The sequence below is a fragment of the Mixophyes fleayi genome, chromosome 10, assembly GCF_038048845.1.
Source record: "Mixophyes fleayi isolate aMixFle1 chromosome 10, aMixFle1.hap1, whole genome shotgun sequence".
Taxonomy (NCBI): Eukaryota; Metazoa; Chordata; class Amphibia; order Anura; family Limnodynastidae; genus Mixophyes; species Mixophyes fleayi.
This window is the reverse complement of record NC_134411.1, coordinates 8,122,571-8,144,905: the sequence shown is the minus strand read 5'-3', so window position 1 is coordinate 8,144,905 and position 22,335 is coordinate 8,122,571. Positions and strand designations below refer to the sequence as shown.

The 22,335-nt window shown below is 45.3% G+C and overlaps 1 protein-coding gene across 1 annotated transcript in view; it reads right to left on the bottom strand.

Annotated features, from left to right (window-relative positions):
• The window catches only part of LOC142103401 (synaptotagmin-2-like), a 75,764-nt gene that overhangs the window by 35,756 nt on the left and 17,673 nt on the right, over nucleotides 1-22,335 (bottom strand). The window contains exon 2 of the mRNA XM_075187464.1: nucleotides 3,153-3,243. Within this exon, the coding sequence (XP_075043565.1) occupies nucleotides 3,153-3,177 (25 nt within the window). The 5' untranslated portion in view covers nucleotides 3,178-3,243. The remainder of the gene's footprint in view (nucleotides 1-3,152; nucleotides 3,244-22,335) is intronic.

Here is a 22,335-nt window from a genome sequence, read left to right as displayed (position 1 = left end):
GATTTCACTCTGCGAAGGGATCGCAGAGTGCATACTCAAGTTATTAATGTTAAGGAATTATGGACTATTATGATTAGGAATCTTGGCGGGAAGATCAGAACCCATCCCCTGGAGAGATAACCCCCTCCTTTGGATTCCTGAGCTTAAAACTAGCCTATGATCTGCAACCCCCTGGACCCTCCTGATGCCTGGACCAATAGAAGCAAGCCACACCTTTGCATTGTTTCACTGTATCTCTGTTTGCATATAAGCAGAAGCTCCTCATCTAGTGTTCAGTCACCTAGTCCACAGACTTCAGGACTGAATGACTGTTCACTGGATCCAGAGCGCCTGAGATAAGTAACGGCTGTACTTCTTATAATTTCGCTTGAATTATTCTGCTACTTTTTGAGAATAAATATTTGTGCGTTGGAAACACAAACCGAGATTTGACACACGTTATTGGAAAGCGACAAAACGCTCATAACAACCGCACACCCACCGCCTAGGGGTGTGGGAAAAGTCCTAGTGGGCTGGGTATGCTTAGAGTGGGGACAGGGGATGGCTGTATTTTTTTTTTTTTTTTTTGCAGATCAGATCTCCCTAGGCAAGCTAGCCCCATGATGATCAGCCTGGGGTTGGTTTGCCATTATGGCTGGCAAAGCCTAGTGCTGGTAATCGTAAATTTGGGGGGACCCTACTCTGTTTGTCTCCCCGAATGTGCTAGTACCAATCTAGGCTGGCAAGGTTTTTTTTTTTTTAAACATGTATTGCAATTTTAAACCTAGTGCTTTACGCTCTATATAATGTTGTCTACATTTTAATGTTGACCTTTTAACGGTGTCACCCTTATGAATATGTAGACATTCTGATTGTTGACCTTTTAACTGTATTAATATTATGACTGTCAACTTTATGGTGTAGAGCAGCGGTTCCCAAAGTGTGCGCCGCGGCTCCCAGGTGTGCTGCGGCGCTGTCACAGGGGTGCCGTGGGAAAGCCAGAATAAAACCCAAACAAAACAAATTTACCAATCCGCGCGGCGCCGGGACCCAGCATACTCCTCTCTCACGCAGTTTGTCACTATAGCATGACAGAGGTCAGAGGAGGAGGACAGAGGGCAGAAGAGTGGGACAGCATGACAGAGGACAGAGGAGGGGGACAGAGGCCAGAGGAGAGGGGATAGTGTGACCGAGGGCAGAGGAGAGGGGACAGCGTGACAGTGGGCAGAGGAGGGGGACAGCCTGACAGTGGGCAGAGGAGGGGGACAGCCTGACAGAGGGCAGAGGAGGGGGACAGCCTGACAGAGGGCAGAGGAGGGGGACAGCCTGACAGAGGGCAGAGGAGGGGGACAGCCTGACAGAGGGCAGAGGAGGGGGACAGCCTGACAGAGGCCAGAGGAGGGGGACAGCCTGACAGAGGCCAGAGGAGGGGGACAGCCTGACAGAGGCCAGAGGAGGGGGACAGCCTGACAGAGGCCAGAGGAGGGGGACAGCGTGACAGAGGCCAGAGGAGGGGGACAGCGTGACAGAGGCCAGAGGAGGGGGACAGCGTGACAGAGGCCAGAGGAGGGGGACAGCGTGACAGAGGCCAGAGGAGGGGGACAGGGGGACAGAGGCCAGAGGAGGGGGACAGAGGCCAGAAGAGGGGGACAGAGGCCAGAAGAGGGGGACAGAGGCCAGAAGAGGGGGACAGAGGCCAGAAGAGGGGGACAGAGGCCAGAAGAGGGGGACAGGGGCCAGAAGAGGGGACAGCGTGACAGAGGGCAGAGGAGGGGACAGAGGCCAGAAGAGGGGGACAGAGGCCAGAAGAGGGGGACAGAGGCCAGAAGAGGGGGACAGAAGCCAGAAGAGGGGGACAGAAGCCAGAAGAGGGGGACAGAAGCCAGAAGAGGAGGACAGAAGCCAGAAGAGGGGGACAGCGTGACAGAGGGCAGAGGAGGGGGACAGAGGCCAGAAGAGGGGACAGTGTGACAGAGGGCAGAGGAGGGGGACAGTGTGACAGAGGGCAGAGGAGGGGGCAGCATGGCAGAGGAGGGGGACAGAGGCCAGAGGAGGGGGACAGAGGCCAGAGGAGGGGGAGAGTGTGAGAGGGGGCAGCGTGAGAGGGGGCAGCGTGAGAGGGGGCAGCGTGAGAGGGGGCAGCGTGAGAGAGGGCAGAGGGGGCAGCGTGAGAGAGGGCAGAGTGACTGGATGCAGAGCGGGCAGTGTGTCTGGATGCAGAGGGGGCATTTTTGCATACAACTAAATAAGTATTTCTGTCCTGACCTAAATACTTATTACATTTTTTTGACCCAACTACTTCTAAAACAGGACTGCTCAGAAATTATTTTGGAGGGGTGCCTTGAAAAAATTATGGAGACTCTAAGGGTGCAGCGAACTGCAAAAGTTTGGGAACCACTGGTGTAGACATTGTGACTGTTGATATTGCAACTACATTGGGAGGGCGATGTAACATCACAAGTTTCTTCTTACAGCACATTGGAGGTGTGCAGATAAATCCGCAATATTGGGGTACTGTAGTACCTGGAGATATAAGCAGCTGAACAAAGTAGACAATTGAATTTTGCCTATAATGTCATACTTATTTTTTCCTGTTTAATGTTGAGGTTTTAATAAAAACATAGTAAACTTAAAAAGAAAAACTGAGCAGACTATTAGTATATAATGGAATGTATTTAGATTAGCAGGTATTTCATTATTAAATGTCAATACAGTACTTTATGGCACCCAGGAAACAGGTGCATCTCAGAACAATAAAAAAGGGTGTAGAACACAAAATCATAGTCTGTTCATGAGGAAAACATTTTTTTTGCTACATACTCAAATGTCTTTAACAAAGATTTGTGAGTTGGTCGTAGGTGTTTCCCATATCGGTTTGCTTTTAAAGAACGGCATTAAGCAAAGTGTTTACTTGTGAAAGGTGTACATGAAAACTCTAATCCACAGAAGATCATTTTACAGAGGCATGAAAGTCCAGTATTACATAGCTGGCCAGGTGTCAGAACATTTTACATAATAAAAGGCTGTTATAATCCTGGTAAGAGACCTTTGATACATCTTGCAGTATACGAACAGGACATTTTTTCAACCCTCTTCTTAAGTATAATAAAATACACTGGCACAGAAAGAACCCACGTGAGACTAGTCTTAGTAAATAATAGCTTTTGACTTGCCTGTTCTGTGAGGCTGGAATACCATTCGGGCCTCTTGCCATAGTGATGAATAACTACTGCATTGTCCATGTTTGGCACATCATGTTGTATTCTGTAAAAGTAAAAAAATATTCATAACCTGCAGTGAGAGAGGAGTATTGTCCTGACAAGGTGAAGCACATTATGCTCTGTCATCAGGGCCGGTGCTAGGGTCCATGGCGCCCTAGGCATTTTTACAAAATCGGCGACCCCCGAACCCCCCCTCCCCCCCCCCCGCAAAAATCAGCGCCCTCCTCCCTCCGTCTTTCCTTACCTTGTCTCACCACCGCCGCCTCTCTGCTCCGTCTCCTCCCCTCCACTCACTGACACTAGTGAGTGGAGGGGAGGAGACGGAGCAGAGAGGCGGCGGTGGTGAGCAATAGCCTCTTCCCCCCCTTCCCGTGCATCTGAATGCTGTGCGGCAGCCGTGACAGGTATGGTCAGCGGTCGCCGCACAGTTTTAAAGTCATTTACCCTCCAGGCGCCCTCCAGAGCCCGGCGCCCTAGGCAAGTGCCTAACCTTGCCTAATGGGAGCGCCGGACCTGTCTGTCCTCCAGATCAGGATGGTTGTAAGACTAAGTTGGACCCAGCTTAGCCCTCAAATTGGGGGAACTGAAATGCCCAAAAGAGCGATGGTTAGGATACCCATCTGTGCAATCTAAGGACATGTGCATCACTGATATAGCAGCCTACCCCACTATTACCTCACGAGCCTTTAGAAGAATTAGCATTCTGGACTTAAAATGTCCCATTTGAGACTATAAATTGGGCGGTCATCAAATAAAGGAGAATCTAATAATTTTATGGACAATCCTTTAATTATTCTTATAATGCATGTGCATTCAGCCTTACCATGACCGTCAGTTACCTTACCATTGTCCAAAGGTCCACGGGACTTGTTTTTTTTCTGTACACTTTAAACTACATTTGTTATTTCATGATGCATTGAAAGGAGAACACTTTCTTTAATAGAGTTTTGTTGAAATCAGCACATCACAGTTGGCTTTCTAAGAAGTGCAGCTTGTCACAATGTTAATATTCAGAAAAATCTAAAATGTTATTGAATAGGTCAATAGAAAACATTTACAAAAATATACTTCATAAGGAAACCCTTACTATTTTCCAATGAGGTGACATTTAATAGAGACAAAAGGCTTTAGAATCCAGAGTAAATCCAGCTAGAAGGTACAATTTTGCTCTGTAGCAGAGCAGTGTTGCAGTGTGGGGGAGAGAGAACATATTTAAAATATTTGAAGTGGGAAGCAGGGCACACCCTAGCTCAACTCTAAATCACACTGTAAAAAAGTGTGAGTACTACATACAAAAAAGGCTGTAGTTTACATTCATGTATAAAAAAAAGAAACAAAATTATATTTGGTGGCTTGCTCAGGCTTAGGTCTTCATTTAGAACGTATTACAATGTTTTTTGCATACGATATACATTTCTGTACTGGGCATTTACACTAAAATTGTGTTCGTATGTAGATTTTGGTATATCATGGACTTTGAACCCTTTACATCTGAAGAGGCAGAACAGACAGGGGTGGGCACGCATAAAAAGCAATACAATATGGGCATGTTCACATATGTGCAACATAAACAGCTGCGGACCCATCCTTAAGTGTGCCTTTTAGGAGGAGTCTCTTATGGGGACTGGAGGGCTGGATAGGTGACGATGACCATCCACAGCACTGTCTACCCTCTTTTATGGGCTGCCTGCGTATTGACCTCTCTAGCTGATCGTACTTAATTCCTTAGCATATCTTGCTCATCAAGTTGCCACGGTTTCACCGAATTGTGCTTCTCTGTCACTTCAATTACTGCAGGAAACAACAGTTGGCATTTGATTTGTAAAGGGGTAAAATCAACAGATTGTATTTAATTACACTTTTATGGAAAAAGTGGCTTTTGCATTTGTTAATAGCTATGAAGACATTCTCTCTTGTGTATAGGACTCTTCAATGCATTATAATATTGTGCACAAATAGGATAATGCAACTTTAGTATTTACTACAATCACTGGAGAGGCAGAAGCATACACTCTGGTTCAAATACTACAAATTTTAAGTTGTGCGAAACTTGAGATACATCCAACTCCACATACACAGGCAAGTTCACATTTATTGCATGTTTAGAGCGCAAAAGCATCCAACTCTAAATGAGATCCAAACAAGATATAGGTCAGAACCCCAAAATCCCATCCAGCATTTGCTTATGTTGACATAAATAATATTTTCAGGACTTCCTTGTGCTCTATGAACAAGTTGGCTGCTTTAAACTTTGTTTCATATAGACATGGATTTGAGACCACAATCTGCCATAGTTTTGGCAGGAGCCTCACATCACTACTCCAGCCTGCTCCTTACACTATTTAACTTGTCCTCATTCCCCTCCTCACACCATGACACTGTCCCTATCCCATGCAGCCCTGTCCTTACTAACATAATCACCCAAGTGAACAGGTCACAGTGCCCTGAGATCAGAGCACTCATCTCTTGCTGCCGTTAACATTCCTAGTTTTCTATTAGTAAAGTAACAGGATGCACGAGGACAAGCAGGAGATGAAGTGTTAATACAATAAAAAGGTGCTAAGACCTTAGTCAAATACACCTTAAAATAGTCACAAAATAGTTAGTCTCAACATATAACACAATTTTTATTATCATCATCATTACCATTTATTTATATAGCGCCACTGATTTCGCAGCGCTGTACAGAGAACTCATTCACAACAGTCCCTGCCCTATTGGAACTTACAGTCTAATTCCCTTTAAAATGGTCTCATTTACCATTTACAGATAATCATCTAATTGTGACTGAAATGTAAAACCTCAGGTTACCACTATAGCCATTGATACGTTTGCAAGCAATGAGCATTCTATCTATTCGTCCTAAAACAGTAGTTATTTCTCAAGTCCTTTAAGCTGCTTTAAGCAATTAGGAGCGACAGCTGCCTCCTCATTTCTGTCCTCTGAACTTGGAGCAGACCAGAATGGTTTGTAGACAAGTACTCTTGCCAGCAGGGACTTTATACCGTATAAGGAACTTGACTACTATGACAATATTGGACCCTTAGCCACTATGGATTGGGCCATATTATGCTTATCAGGCAATGGGCTCAACTTTGTACCTTAGCCATCAAGCAATAGCATCAGTATTACCCACTAGCCACCAAGAAGTGGGCTCTGTATTATATACCAGCCACTAAAGAATAGTCTTTCACTCATGTGATCAGTGTCCTTATTGAGTACAATTTTGCACAGGGTCAATGTGCTGGCATAATACGAGTGGGTCATTTCTGTTTTACTAAGGGATTACTGCTGGGTTCATAGTGTGAGAGAGCATTGTTGGGTATTACATAATCATAATGAAAGGAAGACTGGCTGTCAAGTCCTGAGCTTGTATAATCCGACTTGCCCTGCCGTGAGAGTTGTGGACTGCGTGAGGGCCTTACCGTTGGTTCACACCAGTCACCAGCTGAAATAAAGCATCTGTTCTGACATGGCACACTGCAAAGCTACCGCAGGGAGTTCCATGCCACCTGACACCACTGAAAGATTCAGGACTCTGGATTTCAATCAGTGCAGAAGTTTGTAATTGAGCCTGTAGCTCAATTTACAATGTGCTATAGCGATCAGGAGCCGCGGCGGCCTCGGGCACCGCCGCGACTCACTTCCTGTTTCAAGTGATCTCCATGACGACCGGGGCATCACTTCCGGTTTCTCAGGCCCGACCATTGCCAAGGCAACGGTCGGATGCCGAGTGTAGCAAGCGGTGCGCCCTGGCGAGTGAGGCAGCCGGGCGCATGCGCTAAGATAGCCTGCGGGCTAATTAATGTCAGTGACGTGGCCTGTGATGCATTTCAGGGCTAAGCCCTGATTGGCCAAAGTCTGTATATAAGGCAGGGAGGGCTTAGCCTCCCTGCCGGTTATAGCGTCCAGGTTGCCTGTCAGCCTAACCTGCTCCTGCTCCTGTTTGTATTGGTGAAAACCGGTTGGACTGATTGCCTGTGTATGACCCCTTGCCTGGATTTGGACCCTGCCTGTGTTTCTTGTGACCCTGACCATCCTGCCTGTATCTGGACCTTGCTACCGTGCCTGTGACCCTTGACCTCGGCTTGTGTATTGGATTCCCTGTCTGCTGCCGGCCCTCGACCTTTGCCTGGACTTCACTCCGCTTTCCTGGGTTCTCCCTCATCGGTACGCACTTCACGACCCTCTGCTAGTCTGCGGCCAAGTCTGTCCCACCACTAGGGGCTCCAGTGAACACCTGACTGGCAGAGCAGACTCCGGGTTGTGCTGTACGGGCTAGGGGGGTTCCTAACAATAGCCTTGTTATTCACGTTATACTAGTGCAGACCTCGATCTGAAAGTCTCTTATCAACCAGCTGCTGGCAACGATCTGTAAACGCCTGATGCTTGCTATCTTAGGCTGGGTGCACACGACAGGGTTTTCAGCCGATTATCGGGCCAATCACACGATAAACAACCATTCGGTCCGATATTGCATTAGTGGATACGCTCCAACAATGAATAATTATCGTTTCAAAGCAAATTGTATAATTTGATTTGATTTTTAAACCAGATTAAAAATCTTGTTCTGCAGTGTGTATGCATTCAGGACCAGCAATGTCCATAGATCTTTATGGAATGTGCAGAGCCACAATCTTTTCAGTCTATGGTTATGACAGATGAAGAGCACAGATCTGAAGGTAAATCGTGTATAATGTGTTTAGTGTGTACACATGATTCGGCATGCCAATTTTTTTTTTGCTTTGTTTTAAATCATTGGTAAAATCATTAAGAATACCACATCGGGAGAAATTTCCTGTAGTATGTACCCAGCCTTAACCTCAAGCATATATAAAACAGCTTCAGGTGAGCACATATTACCAGTTTTTGATCTGGTTCAAAGAAGCTGAAACTAAAATTCTTGAAAACTCCATGGCCTGCTTATCTGTGTTTGACCTTTAGCCTGTATGACTATTATTCTAGATCTTGACACCTTAGTTTTGAACAACCACCCCCTCTGGCTTTGAACCCATAGCTATTCTTTGAACTTGAATATCTGCATAAAGTCTCTATACCAGCATAGGAGTCTGAGGGGTATATTTACTAAACTGCAGGTTTGAAAAAGTGGAGATATTGCCTAAAGCAACCAAACAGATTCTAGCTGTCATTTTGTAGAATGCAATAAATAAATGAAAGCAAGAATCTGGTTGCTATAGGCAACATCTCCACTTATAATAATTTTGGTAATGGATATGGTCTGCTTGCAACATCAGACAAAAGAATTGGAGGTGGTGTGTCAAAATGAATAAAGGGGTTATGTGCAAAAATATGTGCAAACAATGGAGGAGTATCCAAACATTAGAGAAGAGATTCTGAGATAAAAACAACCAAAGCGAAATCAGTAAGTTATCATTTTATTGACTATACAAATAAAAATAAAATGTAAAAAAAGGGCAAAAGTTTAAAGAGATACGGCAAAAACCTGAAACTAGCAGATCGACCATCAACTATAAAATGGATATAATCCAATACAAACCAAGAATGTAAGGACAGTAACATATCAAGAAACGTCACATAATGCAAAGTTGTTGTTTTTTTTTTTTTCAGATGATAACAAACATATATTTTCATAAGATTGGGTAAGGGGTACCGTCTCCTGGGGTTAGACGGCTGCACTCCACACACTTTAGCCAGAAAAATCACACCAGTCGACTTTTTTGGTTCAACTCGCCTCAGTTTGATTTAATTCTCCAGGCATAAAAACAAACAGAAATAAAAGTCCTAGCATGTCCGGCTTCAAACTTCACACACGGGAAAACTCTCTCTAGGAGACCTAGTATCCCACACACATACAAGACAGAACTTACAAATCACCAAATGTAGTATCTCTCAGGAGCCATTTGATGTCTTCACCAGGTATTGAGAGATTTAATGTACTGCCTAGCAGCCTTTTAACAGCACCTCATCAGATGAAACTCCTGATCACTAGCAACTTGCTAGCTGGTTGAAAAACCCGTAAAACTGGCTCTTCCTATATCCGAGCACACTTTTTAGGAAGCTTTTCCCCCCCCCCCACACAGACAATCTCCCTGGGGTTTTAAAACAAACTACAGAAATGCAGGAGATTATTGTGTAAATTATATGTATTTATATTCATCATTCCTGACCTCATGATAAAGTCGGAAGACGAAACGCGTTGAGGGGGAGAAGGCTCTCTGTTATTCTCCGTGGATCACCCTGTACTACCCTGGCCAGGTGGAATCGTGGAATCTGCAGTTGTTATCTAGGAGTTTTACAGATAAGCCTCATTATGTCTATTATCTTGTACGGGCATTTTTAATTATTGTTATTAAATTTTTTATTGTGGAGATTATGACTTTATCTGGATAATTTATCCTAGTCACTGTATTATAGCAGTTTGCTATTAGCCTTTTTTAGGCTTACTACACCATAATACCCTTTCTTCTGAGTTTCCAGTTCTAATTTTCTGATGCCATAAAGAATATACATAAGAGGACCCTTATCATACAGCTGCTCTTGGAGTCACAACATCAGATAAACTGCTAATTATCTTATTCTTGGTACGAGGCTATTTCGCTTGTCTTTTCATTTGGAGATTACTCCTCTTGTGATGCACTATGTGTGGCGCAATTGGCGCAACTATAATTTATATATATATATATATATATATATATATATTGTAACAAAGGGAGGCATTTATCTGACAATATGCAAAGAAAACATACAAGTAGAGTAAGACATTGGCGCAGTTATGCCCCTAGATTCAGGTTAAACCAAGTAAAGACTCATGTGTAGTTTAAAGTTGGTTAACTTACAGGATTTAAAAGCTGCCTCCTCTCAGCAAACAGACAGGGTGTGTCTGTTAGTTGAAACAGAGCCAGTGATAGGTGTTTTCTCTTAAAGAGAAGGTGGGTGTGTCACCTTTCCATCAAGCTAAGGTTGGGGGAGGAGTATCATGTAAAAAAGCTTCTTGTTTGTGCCATTTTTTCACTGAGACCAATGCTGGGAAAGCTGACTGGTCCTGAGAGAGAGCTGGTCTATGTATAGCTAGCGTTTAGGGTCTCCATGATTGCTGTGAAAGTATACGGTGTCAAAACTTTTACCATCCTGACAATAAAACTACATAAAAGGAAGAAGTTGTTCGCGTGTGCTTCTGCAGTAGCGGGCTCTTTCCACAATATATATATATATATATACACACACACACACATACACACACACACATATACAGGTAATATATATTATTTATATACACACACAATTATATCTTATATTGCTCATGGCTGTGTACTACAAAGAATAATCAGTTCAACTATGAATATCATGCTTTCAACAGACTCTCTCCCGTGCTACTTTTACTCCCAATGGGTTTCATTTAGATTTCAACACATTGGTACACCAAGTATACATAAAATACTAATGGAATAAGAAGTACTTCTGAATATGTACTGTAGGGCACAAGCCAATATGCATCAGCTCAAAAAAAGGTGATATTTGGGTGAGACTATGTGAGGCTTGACAGTGTTAGTAACAAATGCTAAAGTTGCATTACCCTATTTTACACAATATAATAATGTAATGAAGAGTCATATACAAGAGAGAAATATGTCTTAATGGTTATTTGTAAAAGTGAAGGTTGCATTTTTCATACAAATGTAGTTAAATGCAAACAGCTCCAAATGTGTTTTTCCACTTCAAAAATCATATGGAAATCTTCTTTCGTGCAGTAGTTCAAATGGAAATAATGACAAATAAGTAATGTGAATTTATTGCACAACTTGATATAATATAGCTGTGATGCTAATGATTTAAGACTATATGATAGTACTTAATATAGCTAGTACCATCAGATGGAGCAGTCAATGCAAAAGCAGCCACTTATAAGCGGCTAGATAGGAGGACTACCAGCAGCACTAATTACACCAAACTTCTAGTACCTATAATAAATGCACCTCCTAAACAGGAGTATCTGGATAGGAGCAGTGGTCAAAGTGGGGTATATACGGTGGTAATGCCATACCGCCACTTCTCCTGTTTTCATTGTCAAACCATCACATTCCAATCACTTCCATTACATTTTTCATACTGCCACCTCTAAATTTCCACTTTGACCACTGGATAGGAGTCCATGACCATTTATGTTGCAAGTACATGGACATGCCCTGGTATACTGTTACGCTTGCCAGCTCCATTTACCCCTCTACAGGGGTAAGGGGAAGTCAGCAACATGAATAAATCTTGATACAGACATATGTATATATCATTTTTGTGCACATACACAGTACAGAAATGTGTCTATTACACAAAAAACGTTGGGGTACTTTTAACTGTAAATGAGCCCTTATGTCTGTAAACTGCTGATGCTAAGGTACAGTAGAACCGTGGTCTCTAGCTCTCACTTCTCCTCCAGGTGCTTTATTTATGGATGCTGTAGTAATTTATTGTAAGGGTTTGAGGCAGTTCACTGCTAAGGCACAGTGCAAAACTTCCTGGTGCTTGAGTACAGTTCCCAATGAGTGGTGAGAAGTGTGACCAAAGAGTCCATAATTAGCCCCAGCACATATATAAGCCAGAATTAGGCCTACATGATTTTATGCCCGCTCGCTTTCCTTTCCGGAAGATCCATTCTCTGGCCAAAGATCTATACCTGATCAAAGTGTAATGATACCACACTCTGTAATCCCATCTCTTGCCACTAACACTATAAATTACAGTTGAGGAGGGCTCGACAATGCTCTAACCATCATTTACATATTTTTATAATGCACATTTATAAAATACACAACTTATTTTTTAGAAGGTATATTTCCATTCTCTTTATTCAGGCTACTGTTGTTACAAGGGACTCTACAGTGGTATTTGCCCTGGCGCTCCTTATTGCAGATTGTAGCTCTGCAGTCACCTGAAGCTCATTCTTCCCATTTACAGAACATTTTTCTCATATTTTTCTCTTTAGGCCTTGAGTGACAACCAGAGATAGATGAGCGCGCGCACACACACACACACAAACACACACACACACACACACTGTCAGGCGCCGTCCGCACGGCCGCCTGACTGCGTGATCGCGCGTCTGGTTGCTAGGCAACCAGACGCGTCATTTCCGGATTCCCCCTGCCATCCATTTCCCCCGCAGTATGACGCGCCCCGTTGCTAGGCAACGGGACGCTATGTATTCCCGGCGGCAGGCATGACAGCGCTCAGCGCTGAAGCTGATTGGATCCTCACATTATTTAAACCCCTTCCTGTCCTCTAGTCAGTGCCAGAGTATCAGGTCTTCCTGCCTCCAGCGTTTCTGTGTACCAGTTGCTATATTGTTCCTGACCTTCCTCGTGCTGCCTGTGACCCTTTTGACCCGGACCGTTTGACCACCCCTATCTGGATTCTGCCTTTGTACTGCGCTCCCTGAAGATTACCGACTCGGCTTGCCTCACCATTCTTCTGGATTTCCCTTTTGTACCTCCTCTACCTGAACGTTGCTGAACCGGCCTGTCTGACACCCCCTTGTATCTCGCTGTGGACTCTAGGAAGGACCGCGACCTGTGTGTCCCTGCAGCGGAGTCCATACTTCCTTGCGGGGGTTCCTGGTGAATACCAGGGGCACGTTAGACTCCGCGCCTTCCTCTGAGTTGCGCCAACAACAGCAGGTACCTTCTACCAGTCATACACCCACTAACAGTCGTGACAGTATACTCTGGCCATGACAACGGAGGGGTCTGGTGAACCGTCTGCTCGTGACCTACTTCTGCATTTGGCCCAACGAGTGGAGCAACAAGAAGCAGCCCAAGCGCATCTTCTACAATGTGTCCAAGGGATTGCTACCCGCTTCGATACATTTCAGAATGCTGCACCCGCTACACCAGCCATAACCTCTGCGGCATCCACAGCATCCAGTGTGGTTACGGTCTCTACAGCGGCCTCCGGTGTACGCATCCCGACACCCGAAAAGTTTGACGGTGATCCCAAGAAGTGCAGGGGCTTTCTGAACCAATGTGCCATCCAATTTGAGTGCAACCCAGGGGCCTTTTCTTCAGAACGCACCAAAGTAGCTTTTCTCATCTCCCTCCTCAGTGGTCAAGCCCTTGCCTGGGCCTCACCTTTATGGGAACAAGGGGGTCCACTTCTTCATAACTCCAACTCTTTCATTGAAGCTTTCAGGAAAGTCTTCGATGATCCCGGAAGAGTTGCTTCTGCAGCTACCAGCTTGTTAAACCTCCGCCAAGGTGACCTGTCCGTGGGGCAATACGCAGTTCAATTCCGAACCCTGGCTTCCGAGTTAAAATGGAATAACGAAGCACTGGTGGCAACCTTTTGGCAAGGTCTGGTGGACCGGATTAAGGATGAGTTAATTTCCAGAGAACTCCCGGCTGAGTTAGATTCTCTCATCTCCATGTGCATCAAGGTGGATTTGCGTTACCAAGAGCGCACGCAGGAACGCTCTCCTGGCAAACGGTTCATACCACGGCTAGCACCCCAGTTCCAAAATCCCATCCTGCCAGTGGATGAACCAATGCAAGTAGGACGCTCTAAATTATCCCTTGAAGAGAGGGAGAGACGCTTCAAACAACGCCTGTGTCTGTATTGTGGAGATCCGGGACACCTGCTAAGAGTTTGTCCCAAGAAACCGGGAAACTCTTCCTCCTAAACGGTGGCGGGGAGGCCGTTTTAGGAGAATCCACAGTTGCTCCCTATGCTAAAGAAAATTCTCCAGAATTTCAGATGGCTGTCATCCTGAGCACCCCCAAGGGTACCTTTTCCACCACGGCCTTTGTGGACTCCGGCTCCTCCGGGAACTTCATTTCGGCGGATCTAGCTTCGCAGCTCCAAATACCTCTGAACCCATTGCCCCAACCGTTATCTCTGACGGCAGTCGACGGAAGTCGTGTCACTCACGGCTCCATCTCCTCCGTGACTTCTCCTGTTCGGTTGAGGGTAGGAGTACTTCACAGCGAAATGATCCAACTTTTGGTGTTGCCGAGGTCCATTAATCCCCTCATCTTGGGGCTACCATGGCTGAGAAGACATTCTCCTCAGATGGATTGGGACCACGCTCAAGTTATGTCATGGGGTGAAGGATGTCGCTTTGAATGTCTGTCTAGAGTCTTGCCTCCTAAATGTCAAGTAATGGCTCAGTCCGAGCTAACCCACCTTCCTGAGGCCTATATGGAATTCCAGGATGTATTCAGTAAAGTGGAAGCGGAGATCTTGCCTCCTCATCGTCCCTGGGATTGCGCTATTGTTTTATCTCCTGACCAACCCATCCCCAAAGGGCGGACCTACCCTTTATCTCGTCCAGAGACGTCAGCCATGTCTCAATATATTTCAGAAAACCTGAAACGGGGATTTATCCGCAAATCTACTTCCCCAGCGGGTGCAGGTTTTTTTTTTGTTAAGAAGAAGGATGGGTCTCTTCGGCCTTGTATTGATTATCGTCCTCTCAACCGCATCACTGTCAAAAATCGATATCCACTACCTCTCATCTCCGACCTCTTTGACAAACTCAGTGGATCTCAAATCTTTTCCAAATTAGATCTCCGTGGGGCCTATAATTTAATTCGCATCAAGGAAGGAGACGAATGGAAAACGGCCTTTAACACCAGAGATGGACATTTCGAGTACCTGGTGATGCCCTTCGGCCTCTGCAACGCCCCAGCCATCTTCCAAACCTTCGTTAACGATATCTTTCATGACCTGTTATACACTTCTGTGGTAGTATATCTAGACGATATATTAATATTTTCTAAAGATCTGAAGACTCATCGGGAACAAGTAAAGGAGGTCTTACGTAGACTTCGGAAACACCACCTCTATTGCAAGCTGGAGAAATGTGTGTTTGAGATTAGTCAGGTATCTTTTCTTGGTTTCATCGTGTCGAGTCAAGGTCTTTGTATGGATCCCACCAAGGTGTCAGCTATTCTGGACTGGCCTCAGCCACAAGGCCTTAAAGCCATTCAAAGGTTCATCGGCTTTGCAAACTATTATCGCCAATTTATTCAGGGATTCTCCACCATTATAGCCCCCATTACAGCGTTAACCAGGAAGACTGCCAACCCTAGGGTCTGGTCTTCGGAGGCCATGTCTGCCTTCATAACGTTAAAGAAAGCATTCTCTTCAGCCCCAGTTCTGTCCCAGCCAGATCAAGAACGACCTTTCTTCCTAGAGGTAGATGCATCCTCAGTAGGCATTGGGGCGGTGCTTTTTCAAGAGTCTCCGGCTGGCTCACACAACCCGTGTGGGTTTTTCTCCAGACGATTTCTTCCAAGCGAATGTAATTATGGAATAGGGGACAAGGAATTACTGGCCATCAAGGCGGCTCTGGAGGAGTGGCGACATCTGTTGGAGGGGGCTATATTTCCTGTTACTGTGTTTACCGACCATCGGAATCTAGTGTTCATTCAAGAGGCTCGTTGCCTTAATCCTCGGCAAGCCCGCTGGGCATCCTTCTTTGCTCGATTTGACATGAAACTCACATTCTGCCCGGGAGCCAAGAATGGACGTGCCGATGCATTATCTCGCTCATTTGACGATTCCGATCGTTTAAGACCATTGGTTCCGCAGCATATTATTGATCCTTCTAATATCGTAGCCCTTACTAGGACCAAAACGTCCTCTCCTCCTCCAGGCCGGTCATTTGTGGAACCCCATCTCCGGTTCAAGACCCTGCAGTGGGCTCATTCATCCCGCATTGCCGGCCATGCTGGAATAAAGAAGACAACATCGCTGCTTTGCCGACGCTTCTGGTGGCCTAATGTACGTGCCGATATTGAGAGATTTATTGCTTCCTGCACTACTTGTGCTCAACACAAAACTTGTAGAAGAGTCCCGGCAGGCCTTCTTTGTCCACTTCCTATCCCCGATGCTCCTTGGGAAAGTGTGGCCATGGATTTTATCACAGACCTACCCCTCAGTGCAGGGTTTACCACTATCTGGGTGGTTATTGATCGATTTTCGAAGATGGCACATTTTATTCCTCTAACTGGACTGCCCACGGCCAGTCGTCTGGCAGATATCTTTATCAAGGAGATATTCAGACTACATGGGTGCCCGAAGGAGATCATTTCGGACCGCGGAGTCCAATTTACATCCCAGTTTTGGAGAACCTTTTGTAAAAGAGTAAACATAGAATTGAAATTCTCTTCGGGATACCATCCGCAAACCAACGGACAGACGGAGCGAATCAATCAGGATCTCGAGACATTCCTCCGCTGTTTTACCTCCGACAACCAGAATAAATGGTCTCAATTCCTTCCTTGGGCGGAGTTCTCCCATAATCAACACATTCATGAGTCTACCGGATTCTCTCCGTTCTTTATTGTATACGGAAGTCACCCTGTGTTTCCGGATCCTTTTCCAGTATCCTCTTCACCGGTTCCAGCCGTAGATACTCTTTATCGGGAATTTTCTCTCATTTGGGCTAAGACTAAGACGGCTTTACTCAAGGCTACTCAGCATCACAAGATCTTTGCAGATCGTCATCGGAGGGCCACTCCTCTCTTAAAGGTGGGAGACCAGGTATGGCTATCCACCCGGGACCTAAGACTAAAGGTTCCTTCTATGAAGATGGCTCCTCGATTTATTGGCCCGTACACCATCATGCAAGTCATTAATCCTGTATGCTTCAAATTGAAACTTCCTCCTTCTCTGAGATGTCATAATACTTTTCATGTCTCATTACTACGACCACTGGTACTCAATAAATTCTATCGACCTCCCGGTCGTCCCCCACCAATACAAACCTCTTATGGAACTGAATTCGAAGTCAGTCGGATCTTGGCCTCTCGCATTCTTCGTGGCAAACAGCAATTTCTGGTCCATTGGAAAGGATTTGGCCCAGAGGAGAGATCATGGGTGGACAAGCAGGACCTTCACGCTCCTAGAATTCTTAAAAAGTTCCTTCAAACAGGAGGAGGAAGAGGAGGGTATACTGTCAGGCGCCGTCCGCACGGCCGCCTGACTGCGTGATCGCGCGTCTGGTTGCTAGGCAACCAGACGCGTCATTTCCGGATTCCCCCTGCCATCCATTTCCCCCGCAGTATGACGCGCCCCGTTGCTAGGCAACGGGACGCTATGTATTCCCGGCGGCAGGCATGACAGCGCTCAGCGCTGAAGCTGATTGGATCCTCACATTATTTAAACCCCTTCCTGTCCTCTAGTCAGTGCCAGAGTATCAGGTCTTCCTGCCTCCAGCGTTTCTGTGTACCAGTTGCTATATTGTTCCTGACCTTCCTCGTGCTGCCTGTGACCCTTTTGACCCGGACCGTTTGACCACCCCTATCTGGATTCTGCCTTTGTACTGCGCTCCCTGAAGATTACCGACTCGGCTTGCCTCACCATTCTTCTGGATTTCCCTTTTGTACCTCCTCTACCTGAACGTTGCTGAACCGGCCTGTCTGACACCCCCTTGTATCTCGCTGTGGACTCTAGGAAGGACCGCGACCTGCGTGTCCCTGCAGCGGAGTCCATACTTCCTTGCGGGGGTTCCTGGTGAATACCAGGGGCACGTTAGACTCCGCGCCTTCCTCTGAGTTGCGCCAACAACAGCAGGTACCTTCTACCAGTCATACACCCACTAACAGTCGTGACACACACGTTGCAGACAGTTTAAATCTGTAACCGGTGCAGCCAGTGAGAAACACAAATAAGTTGGATACACACTATAGAAAATTACTGCAGATGCAGTTTCTGTAGCGAATTTACCAATGATGCGCATACTGATTCATGCGTACACACCTACACAATTTACCAAAAGATCTGTGCTCTTCATCCGTCATAAGCATCTGCTGAAAACAGGGCCGTCTTTCCCATAGGGCACAATGGGCAGGTGCCCTGGGGCCCTGCAGCCCAGGGGGGCCCGTCGGAGGAAGCAAAAAAAAAACAAAAACCTGAAAAAAGAGAAGAAAATACTTACCGTGCTGTCAGCTGGCGATCCGGCTCCCTCCCTGGTCTCCTCCTCCGTCGCGCTTGCAGTGCATGTCGGGCGTGACATCCATTGTGGAGCGCGATGGAGGAGGAGACCAGGGAGGGAGCCGGATCGCCAGCTGACAGCACGGTAAGTATTTTCTTCTCTTTTTTCAGGTTTTTGTTTTTTTTTCCTGCCTCCGACGGGCCCCCCTGGGCTGCAGGGCCCATATATATATATATATATATATATATATATATATATATATATATATATATATATATAATCTTTTTTTTTTTTTGTATATATATAGGGGCCCCGATGCACTGCTGTGCCCGGGGGCCCAAGATGTTCTTAAGAGGGCCCTGGCTGAAAAGACCGTGACTATGTACACTCTATAGAGATCTGCCTACACGGTTGGTCTTGAGTGCTTACACTTTCACATTTGCCCGACATTGTTCCATCATTAATCGTGAATTTTAGGAAGTTTATAAAACCAATAAACAGATGAGATGTGTTTTGGGACAATTAAACATGATCGTGGGAGCGCACAAACACACACACAATAATTCATTATCTGACTAATTGCAATTGGTGGTTTATCGTGTGATCTGCACAATAATTGCATCCGTGTGTACCCAGCTTTAGATATTACTCCTTTCTTACAGATATATTGGTTGTTGCAGTCCATCTTTAGCAAATGGCCAAGCAACACTGTGGTGCACCCTGTGGGGATAGGGAACACACAACATAAGCTGTGCATAGAATATAGGCGTAGATCAAAGAACTCCTAAGGGTATATAAAAAAAAGCAACTTGTATCTTTGCTGTGTCATTGTATTTACTATGTGGATGCAGAGATCAATATGGAAGAAGTATTTGTTAGAGATGGGCGGGCTTGGTTCCCCGAGATCCGAATTTAGCCTGAGTACTGAGCCGAGCAGGCTCGGTACTCTCCCGCCCATTCGGAATCAAAATCGAGGCAAAACGTCAGTGTGACGTATTCGTGTTTCTGAGCTCGGTTCTTGCGAGATTTGAAAAGCATAAATACCAGCCTCCACAGCAATCCATCGCCATTTGACAGAGGGAGAGAGAGCAGGGTTAGGTCACAGGCTAGATCAGCGCAGGGACAGAGCAATAATTGGACACATTATTGTTTCTATTCTATACAATTCTAATCTTAATACCAATTGTTACAGCAGTAAGAGGAGGATAGGGGAGGGTTTTTTTTTCAACTTCTGGCACTCCAAGTGCTTTTGGGGTGTCCCTTATTCCCCATTCTTTTGCAGTAATTTTTCTGGCTGTCAAAAGTCATTTGTCAGCAGTATCTAAAACAATTTTTGGCATTACAAGTGCTTTGGCCTCATTATAATGGATTCAAAGCAGTCCACATATGAGCAGAATCAGCAACCAGGTTCTGTCACCAGTCCTGATGGTATTGTTCCCAGTACGTCATCTGGGAAAGGCGATGTCAAACTACATAGTCTTTTGAAATCAGGCAAAAAAAAAAAAAAACACACCAAAATTTTTTTTACCGTGTTGAAGCGAAAAAGGAGTGTAACTGAGGAAAAGTTAAGTGCTGATAAAAAAAAAATTGCCAACATGCCATTCTACACACGCAGTGGCAAAGAGAGAATGAGGCCTTTGCCTTTGTCTATTATTGGCAGATCCAAAAATGTTACCGAGCCTTCTTCTTGTACGGTCACTCGTGACCAAGCAAGACCAAGTAATTTGGAGTCTACAAGTGGTGCACAACTACTGTTACGCGTCAAAGCCGAGCTGCAAGATAACACTAAGGCATTAGAGGAGAATGTATTCTCTGAATCAGAAATGACACCAATCCCTGTGAAGAGTCCATCCAACAGTGGTATGTCTAATCGTGAGCATTCTGTTAGTGTACCCATAAAGGGGGGCCCTTTCAGCAGTCCTGCTGCTGTGTGTCTGAACAGCCCGAGTGTAGCCGGTGATACACAAATTGAGGATGCCACTTTGGAAATAGAAGAGGATGAGGGGGAGATTTGTGTAAGCGACGAGGGCGCTAATGAGAATGTTGATGAGGTTGTTTGTGTAAGTCCTGCACAAGTGGTAGCAGTTCTGGCACGTGACAAGAAAAAGGCCATTGTCATGCCTGGCCCTAAAGCAAAAAAATCCACTTCTTATGTGTGGAATAATTTCTACCCCAATCCAGACAACAATTGTATAGCCATTTGTAGTGTATGTCAAGCCACAGTCAGTCGAAGGAGGGACCTTAACCATCTTGGAACCTCGTCTATATTACGCCATTTGACGAGAGTTCATGGCAAAGTGTTGGGAAAAGCTGAAAGTGCTTCCCAAAAAATTACAAGCGCTCCATCATCAGCTAAGACCCTCCGGTCACCGACATCACGATTACAGTTTGCAGTGGTGGCATTATATTCTGCTAAAACTCTCCTTATATCCTGATAAATTAGAAAATTGTACACAAACTAAACATTCTGCACTTTTACCTGTATACCTATCAAATTTAAACAAAAGTGTGCATCATACAGTGTTATTAACAAGGTTAAAAGTTGATGATTGCAGAGTTTATATAGATGACCACATAATTTTCAGAGTAGACAAATCCATTATGACCATTAATGACATATATTACTGGTTCCAGCAAAATGAATAGACTGTCTTATGAGTATTGGTTCAGCCAAATAAAATGTTTTTCTATGTATGTATACAGAGGTTACGGCTAAATAAAGTGCAGTTACTTAAGCACTTGCTGTCCAAGGTGGAGCAAATTTTGGCCTATTAGGGTCTGGGACTGGCATCGGTCTAATGCCCGGCCCCTCCCCAGGAACCAGTCACCTTATTACATGTGGCACACAGATCAGCCCTAGGTTGATCCTTCTCTCCACACCTCTCAAATTAACCCCACTTTCGCAACAGTGGTAGAGTGCATGCCCAGCAGTGTTATAGGTTAGCAGCAGGAGATTTCACTCCCTGCTGTGTGACCATCAACACTGTATGAAACCTGCTCATAGGTTATGAAAACTCTAATGATACCATGCTCACTGTGTAGTGCAGCGTGATGAGCAGCAGACACAGCAGGAGACGGCTGGCTCAGTGATGTGTTAAGCGTTTGTGAAGTACAAGCTTGAGAAGCAAGATAAAAACAAGGGTGCTATTAATTTAACATCCGGGATGATTGGAGGAGAAAAATGGGCACACGAAATTTAAAAAGCTACAAATATTGGCTCCAACATTCCAGGATCCAGACAACTGATCTAACGACACCAGCAGCCACAGGTGGTGAAAGTAGGACAGTCTGCAACGGTCCTTAATCTGGTGGGGCTGTAAGAGTGCCTCAGAGTTTTCAAAGAGAAGTAGTAACTTACCTGTTCTAGGATCTGGTAAGTTGATCTTCTTGCTTGCAGGGTCCACCGTCATGGCAATCAGGGTTCGCTGTGTCACCACTCTGCGCTGGATACTATATAGCCGTCCCGCATGGTGCAGCATTAGTAGGACGACCAGAGTCAAGGGGACAAGGCCGGTGACTCAAAAAAGAGGACATGAGAAGAAAATAGAAAGAAGAAGAGGAGTTAGAACGCCAAACAAGAGAAGAGGCATTGTGGGCTGGAGAGTCTGGAAAAGACAGTCGTCAGGAAGGAGGTCAGGTATGCTGCGCGAAGCAGGCAAGTATGGCTCCTGCTAGACAGGTCGGGCAAAAGGCTTGTGACACAAAATGAGCACTAGGCCCATGCAGCAGCAGTGGGCATAGCCCTGAAGCCCTAAAGGTCCCAAGCATTTAAGTTCATTTAGGAGTTTGTTTCTTCTCCTTTTGGGCGCATTATTTAATTCAGGCTTTAAGCCTGTGCCGCATGCAAAGTCAGGCTTTAGGCCTGTGGCACAAGTAGGTTCGGGCTTTAGGCCTGGGGCAGTTATATCAAGACCAGGGCCTGTCTGTCCCCCTTTGTAGTGTGTTTAAGTGGCCATTTGTATGGTGGTCATTTTCACAGTATTTAGATGTATTGGACTGATTAAGTATTTTCCCTTCCAGGATGCACAAGTCAAGCCCCAATTAAAGGTAGGCTTTTGGTATCCCTTTCCCAGTCTGCAAATTGTATTGGCATCTGTGTTACTGTAGGATTCGAGCTAGGGTAGTACACCACACCAAGTGTGAGTAGTGTAATAGTTGTCCAGCGTCCGTTCACGTAGTTTAATTGTTAGGATCAAGGCGCTGCTTAGTTATTTCTGTAGATAGCAC